The sequence below is a fragment of the Dipodomys ordii genome, unplaced genomic scaffold (genome assembly GCF_000151885.1).
Source record: "Dipodomys ordii isolate 6190 unplaced genomic scaffold, Dord_2.0 Scaffold12, whole genome shotgun sequence".
Taxonomy (NCBI): Eukaryota; Metazoa; Chordata; class Mammalia; order Rodentia; family Heteromyidae; genus Dipodomys; species Dipodomys ordii.
Window position 1 is genome coordinate 5,411,214 of NW_012267228.1, and position 7,678 is coordinate 5,418,891.

Below are 7,678 nucleotides of genomic sequence, written 5' to 3' on the forward strand. Positions count from 1 at the left end.
AGAGACAGAGGGCAATTGAGTTCTAAGCTATGCACCAGTGACACACACATCTATAATCCTAACGCTTGGAGGAATGGTAGTAGACATCCAGGCAGAAAGGTTCTTGAGACTGTTTTTCAAAACCAAGCTGAACATGGTGGCACAGCCCTATCTGTCTAGGTTTGCAAGAGTCTGAGATTGGGAGGATTACATTTCTTGGCCAGCCTGGCAGAAAAGTCTGTGGCTTACCTCTCCACAGAAGAAACTGGATATGATGATGTGCATCTGACATCCCAGCTACAAATGGAAAGCTAAGATAGACACACTGAAACCCAAGCACATGACTGGGCAGGACCCTACCATAAAAATAATCAATGCCAGTCCACCCAGGTACCTGGTGGCTCACGCCTATAATCCTAGTGACTCAGAAGGCTGAGATCATAGGACTACGGTGTGAAGCCAGCCTGGGCAGAAAAGTCCCCATGAGACTCTTATTTCCAACTAACGACTCAAAAACTGGAAGTAGAGCTGTGGCTCTAAGTGGTAGAGCACTAGCCTTAAGCAAAAGAGCTCAGGGACAGCACCCAGGCCCTGAGTCCAAGCACCACAACTAACACAAATTAAAACAAAGTAATAATAATAATAATAACCAATGTCACAAAGGGCTAGATGTATAACTCAGCGGTATAGCACTTACCTAGCAAGCATGATGCCCTAAATTGAAAGCCAACTGACACCAAAATAAAGGGGAGGCCAAGACACCCTTCTCATGTACATATTGTCCTGTATAAATATTTTCTTTCTTTAATTTTTAAATGCAGACAGCATCACATTGACCGTGCTCATTCACAACGGTCCATTAATTAATTAGTCTGACTATATGTTCTATTACTGTCCTTACTAATCATATATGCATTTCAGTTGCTGGGAAAATGGTTTTGCCAGGGTGCCTAATTGCCTATTTAAAGGAAGGGGGATACAAAGGGGATCCGGGCTTGTTGCTTACTGTACAGAGACCCAAGAGTTTAATGTACTTTGTACTCCATTATGCCATGAAAATGTTTCTGGGCCCTGGGGAGAGCAACAAAAGATTTGCTTTAATGAAAGAAACTGACTACAGTTCCAAACCTTCCCGAGAGTAGGCCTACGAGCTGCAGTTTACACGAAAATTATTGGTCCTCTCTCTCTCTCTCTCCCTCTCTCTCTCTCTCTCCACGCATCAAGATAGGGAGAATGCAATTCCAAGTGCTGCATGTAACTACAGTCCATGCTGGGTAGAGTGAGGACAATACAGACTCTGGAGCATCCCAAACCTGAGCTAGGGGGTCCCGATTTATAACAAATTATTACTTTTCACTTCATCAAGTCTAATCCTGGGGCTTGAATTCTGGGCCTGGGCGCTGTCCCTGAACTTCTTTTACTCAAGGCTAGCACTCTACCACTTGAGCCAGAGCACCGCTTCCAGCTTTTTCAGTGTATGTGGTAGTGAGGAATTGAAACCAGGGCTTCACGCATGCTAGGCAAGCACTTTACCACTAAGCCACATTCCCAGCGAACACTTGTTTTGTTAAGAAATGTCCTAGTGATTCATGAATGCATCTCGTTATTGATATAAGTGGGTTGGAGAGGTTTAGATCAACGGGCTTTGGCTGTGTCTCAGAATTGCCTAGCCTCGTTTACCTCTGCATGGCTGTGTACCACAGAAGGTCTCTCCTTGTGTTGGAGACTTCCCGCCACCTCCTCCTGAAGTGGGTGTCGCAGTATGGTGCCTCCTCAGAGTAGTAATTCCAGAAGGAAGAAGGGACTTTCCTATTCTTCTCTGAGAGAAGCATCCTGGGGAGGTTTCTGATTGGTGTCCACAAAGCCAGATGCTCACTCATGAACCAATCACCTGCTTCACTGGAACTGGGCTACGTAAGTGCCTCATCCCTGGGACCATACACATGACAGGCTGTCATTATTGGCCAGCTTTCCCAAAGAGAAGTCTAGCCTTGTCACATGAGACAGAATAAGACCCCAGAGAACCAAAAGTGATCACATGACCTCACCATTCTCCTCTCCTTCCCTGTGTTGTGTGACCATCCAGTTAACTAATCTGGAAGTTCATGGCCCTCCCCCCATTTATGCCATTGGAGGGTCATCTGAAGGCTATTATTAACCAAAATAGCTGGGTGAGAGTATTTCTGACAAACCCCCTCAAAATCCTCGAAAGTTTAACGTGAGAAACTGGGATGGCAAAGTCTTGGGGATGTGTCAAGATCTGCCAAGTTTTCTGTGAGTTAAACTACTACAAGCTTAGACACTTTTAGAAGCCACATTGTTGAGGATAAAACAAAAATCTGAGGAGCAAACTGAAGCCTAGAAAAAAAATAAATTATTTATTTAGGGTAATTTTAACTAGTGAGTGATAAGATTGAGCCCAGAGCACATTGTATAATCCATAAAGGGTCTTTGGGATCTAAGCTATAACTTGTAGGTAGAGAAGAGAACACTTGTGGTTTGTTCAACACTGAGTATCTGTGCAGTTGAAGTTGATAAAACTACCTTTCCATTGTTCTTCAAGCAGATAGCATCTTAATTATATGGACTGTGCATATATAATATACATGGAACATCTTCAAATATAGTACATGTGTGTCTTCACTCCTTCCCTTTCTGTTCTTAAAAAAAATGCCCCTTAAAAATTCCCACTCACCATCTGTTAGATAAATTTCCTACAACACAGTGAGCCTGGAGGCACAGCCCGTTACACAGATTATTCCCAAGGGTGATGGCACCTATCTTTATGCCATTTGAAAAAGAGTAGGTTACAGTTGCTTCAAAAAAAAAACACAAAACCTCTACTATAATAATACCACCTTTCCCTAGGAACCAAGTTCTATTCTATTATGAGGGAGGGGGATATAAGCACTCATGTATAAAACACTATTTCAAAAGCTTACTTCATAGTTTCCATGCGTGCAAGGAAAACACTGACACATTTACAAATGTGTTTTATTTGTCCACAAGCTCAAATGTACATTCTGTTCTAGTCAAGGGGCTATTTCTTTTTTACCCAATCTGTGTTACTTTGGGGAGAAAAGAAAGACTTCCAACAGATGCCATTCAGTTCCCAGACTATGGCCTGGACAGTGTCACTCCCTGTGCAATATTGCTCATTCACAATCGCGGTGCAGCAAACGTAATTTATACTCTCAGAGTGTTGGTTCCCGTGTCAGTAACAGAGAAGTCTTGAGTAAGAGCATTCCCCCTTCCTTCTCCCTCTAACATCGCTTCCTCATACCCAGAATATAGTGGTCAGGGGAGATTTAGCCTTCAGTTAGCATGTTATATAACTGCTTCACTTTAAGCCATCCCCATTCAGTAATTATTTTTTTTAAAAAAATATGTCGCTCATAGTCAATATTAATTTAGTTTAATCTTTCTTAGCATTAGGAGAGCATTATTTTTGCTCTGGCTCAGAAATAAATCTCCAGAACTTCCTCCCTGATGCTTCTTTGGGGCTGAAAAATACACTGCAGGTCAGTTGCAGTGATTTAATTCCAGTTGGTAGAGCCCTGGACACACGCTAATTTCATTACCCTCAAATTCCTGGATCTGAAAGACCCTACTGGAGATGATTCCTGTTGTCAGTCTTGTCATTTAGTAAGCTATTCAGCAGGGGATACAGAGGCTAGAGCTAGGAAGGACTTCCTCAGTTTCTGCCTCTGACCCGGGCGCACCAAAAGAGAATTCCAAGTCAAAGATACTATTCACATCTCAGTACTCGCCTTTACCCAAGTCCTCCTTTTCGGGAAGGAACTTCATCCCTGGGCTGGGCTCTGCTGGCAGCAGCCACAGCAATCTTAACATCTATTGTTCTCTCATTACTTCCTGGGGCCCCCTCTAGCAATCAGCAACCCCCATGGAGTCCCTCCTTCTTGCCAGAGGCTCATCTGAAACCATACATTTATATCTCAGATGATCAGTTTGGCATGGTCCGCCACAGCCACCAGCCGCAGCCTGAGAGGAAAGGGAAAAAAAATCACTGTAAAGCCTGCAACCCAACCATTTGACAGACTTTATTTTATATAGGACAATTTTAATTGAGCTGAACCTTGGAATCCTAGATGGGATTTACCAGTTATCTTCTTCCCCCCCTCACCCCTCCATTCCATTGAATGCCCCTATTCACAGCGGGTTGGTGGAGTGTTATTCTCTCCTGCAGGTTGACAGAAACTGAAAACTAGGGATTGGAGCTCCTAAAATCACAGGCAAAAAAAAGCCACTGTATCCCTCTGTCTCTGTCTGTCTGTCTATCTGTCTCATTCTCTCTCTCTCTTTCTCTCTCTCTCTCTCTCTCTCACACACACACACACACACACACACTTCTACATGAGCAACCGTTAACCAGGATAGCACACCAACCATTTATCAGCAGCTTGCAGCACAAGCTACAAGTTGGTGCATTTGTACTACTTCCAGCCTCCTCTCCACAAATGCAGCTGAAAACTGAGGGCCCTCAGTTCCCCTTCAATCCCACAGGAATAGCTGCAATTTGCAAATGAGAGGAAAATGACAGTGTTTTTTCTCGCAATGGTTTTAGTCCAAATCCACCCTGCTCACTCACATTGGCATTCTGCTCTTCCTTTCCTCTCTAGCTCAGGGAACCAGGGAACGAGTGTAAGATCAGCCATTTGTTTCCTTGTAAGTTGACTGAGATTCAGGCACTAGAAGGAGAATCCTCCTCCCCTGAAATCACATTCAGCAAACACAGTTTCTAACCTAATCTGTAATGGCTTTCTTGAGTTCAACATTTTTTTAAAGACAAGCAGGCCTATCTATCTGCAGTCATGTCAAGGCTGTGAGTGAAGAGAGAAATAGGCAGCTGAATAATTTTTAAATTCTAAACCCATGGTGTGCCTCCTAGGGCTCAGTGGGAAACACTAGCTCCTCTCTGGCTGCACACTGCACACACACACACACACACACACACACACACACACACACAGAGGTTCTCAGGGCGCTGAGTCTGAGCTCATCTTCTCTACAGAAAATCCCCTCAAGTTGTCCCGCTGTAGGCTCAAAGAAGAAAGGATTGCTTCTGAGTTTTGATTACAAAATCCCCAGTTCGGTGGGAAGTCTGCCTCCAAAGCACTTCGTGGGTTGCAAAGATCTACCTAGCTCTAGGCATGCTGCCTCAGCAGGAGTCAGGGAGACAAGATGGGGGGCAGGGGAGGGACTAGGGGCTATATAGCCTTGGATGTGCTCCCCTCCTGCTTGAACATAAACTTTGCACTCTTGGTGGTGCTGGGGTACCTGCCTCAGGCGCTCACAGGCAGTGCCTTCCTGAAATCCACCCCTTAGGAGAAGCAGGTTCTCCAGCGGTGGGCAGCAGCATCAGGATCACCTCGCACCACTGGACGGGAGATGCATGCGGTTTGGGCTACCTCCACCCAGACCTTCCCTTGGGAAAGGGTCATCTCCAGGCAGAACAGAGGAATCAAGAACTTAGGGGGCCGGGAAGAAAGAGGGGGGAAGGCCGAGGGTGCTACCAGGGAGAGTGGAGTTTACAAAAAGGACAAGAAAGAAAAACAGAGCCAAGCTGACAAGAGAGAGAAGCACCCATAAGGGAGAGACTGGGAGAAGGAAACTCAATTTCAGAGCCCCCAAAGCTATCCATTTCTATTCAGTGCAGCACAGGCGCATGAACCAAGGCAAGAGAGCGCCGCAGCAGAACCCACCGCTGGCTCCCCAAGTCCCGATCCGCCTATCTTTGCAATCGCCCCCCACCCTGACCCCAGCTCAGCACACACACACACCCACTGCCCAGCGGCAGGGGTGAGGGGGGCGGCCGATCTTCTCCTAGGCTCAGAATCAAGCCTCTCAGCCCGGAGTCACCACTGGGATGGGGGATCGCAGGAGGGAGAGCGGGCTAGGGAGGAGGCAGGGAAAGCAATTTGGTTGTGCAGTTCGCATGAGCTCATCTCAGGGCTGAGAGGAGGGCGGCTGGAGCGGCAGAGAAAACTGGAGCCAAATGCAATTTAGAGCCATCCACCACCTGGGGGGGGGAATCAAGTCACTGTGCCCCACCTTGGGAGGGTCCTCCTGCCCTTCCCGCCCCCCCCCAGGATCTCTACAGGTCAGAAACCCAACCCGAAGGAAAGAGGCAACACGAATGTCCCGATCTAGGTTAAAATAATAATAATATCAAGCTCTCAGTGGAAGAAGTGACAGAGGCTAAGGTCTTCTGGAAATGTTTCCAAGGAGTGGAGGTTTCCCAGGTGCCTTTGGTGTGGGGAGCCGCCGGAGGAGGAGGGGGGCTTGGGAAATACCCAGTTCCAAAATATCTTTTCATCTGGTTTTCCACGGTCCAGGCACCAGCCTGCTCTCCCTCCCCGGAAGCCTAGAGGCACTTATTTTATAAGCCTGTTTGCACACCATATTTCACTCTAATGCAAACCTATTTAAATCATCGCCTTGTTTTTCGCAGATTGCTTCTGGTAAATGGGGTCATAAATGCCTGGTGTCAGGTAGAAAGGAGTGGAGCTTGGGGGAGTGGGGTAGGGGTGTGTGGTGGGGGAAGAGATACAAGAGGAACCAACTAGAAGCTGGGAAAGAAGGGCGCCTTGGGTGGGGTGGGAGGAATTGGGCAGGATCTCCAGGGTGGAAATGCGGACCGGGAAGCTGGCTGATCCGAACTCAGGGTACCCCTCCCCGGGAGTCTACACCAGCCTTAAAGACCATCTGGGGAGCCACACTAGGGGAGGGAAAAGGGGGAGAAAATACAACCCTACCTGGAAAAGCCTCAAGATGTTGGCTACCATGATGGAGACGGAACTCCCCGAAGCCCCGATCACTCCAACTACTTTCTCCGGCTTGACGAAAACCGGGGGTTCACCGTTGGTGCAGCGCACATCGGAGGTGTCCTTCTGGATGAGCGCCTGGACGAAAGTGAGCGACTGTTCGAGCGCATAAGTGTCCCTGGAACAAGTGTCCAGGATCCGCGCGCCCAGCGTCACGTTGGGCAGCAGGTTGGGATCGCTGTTGATCTGATCCAGGGCGTACAGCATCGCTTCCAGCCTGTGGATCCCGTTCTCCCTCTTGATGTCCCCGCAGGGCACTCCGCTGGGACCCTTGGCGTGCACGGGGAACAGCCCCCCGAGGGTGACGTCCCCCTCGATCCGGATGGAGTGCGGGGCGTACATCTCCTGGCCGCGCGCCGCCGCCGCCAGCGCGCACAGCAGCACCTCCAGGACGCAGCAGGGGAAGTTCATCAAAGTCAGGACGCGGAGCTGGACCATGCTGCCCGGGCTGCGGCTGCGGCGGCGGCAGCGGCCCCGGGAAGGGGACCTGTGAGCTCGCTTAGGTCCGGAACTCCTGGAGGTGAGCTCTTTCTAGGGGGAAGCCCGGGGTGGGACTTTGTGCCGTGCAAGATCGGTTGGGGGTGGGGGGAGGGAGGTACCCGAGGAGGGGCAGCTGGAGAGAGGGCGTGTGTGATGGGGTCCCCCTCCGTAGCTCCTGCCAGCCTGGGGCGCCTGAGCGATCTTGGTTCGGTTCCCCCCCCTCGGGCCAGCGCACGGCGCGCTTGCTCGCTCGCGCGCGGGCGCTGCTCAGCTCGCTGGGGCTCGCCAAACCAGCCCAGCACTGGGGAGAGGGCAGGGATTGCTATCGCTTTAAATGGTCGTTCGGCTCCCTCTCCTCCTCCTCCTCCTCCTCC

The 7,678-nt window shown here is 49.1% G+C and overlaps 1 protein-coding gene across 2 annotated transcripts in view; it reads right to left on the reverse strand.

The window, feature by feature from the left end:
- Positions 1-7,607, reverse strand: part of Grm7 (glutamate receptor, metabotropic 7) — a 595,106-nt gene extending 587,499 nt beyond the window's left edge. For both annotated transcript variants that reach the window (XM_013010417.1, XM_013010416.1), the window contains exon 1: positions 6,756-7,607. In XM_013010417.1, coding sequence (XP_012865871.1) covers positions 6,756-7,262 — 507 coding nt within the window. In that variant the 5' untranslated portion in view covers positions 7,263-7,607. The remainder of the gene's footprint in view (positions 1-6,755) is intronic.
- Between the last annotated feature and the right edge of the window lie 71 nt (positions 7,608-7,678).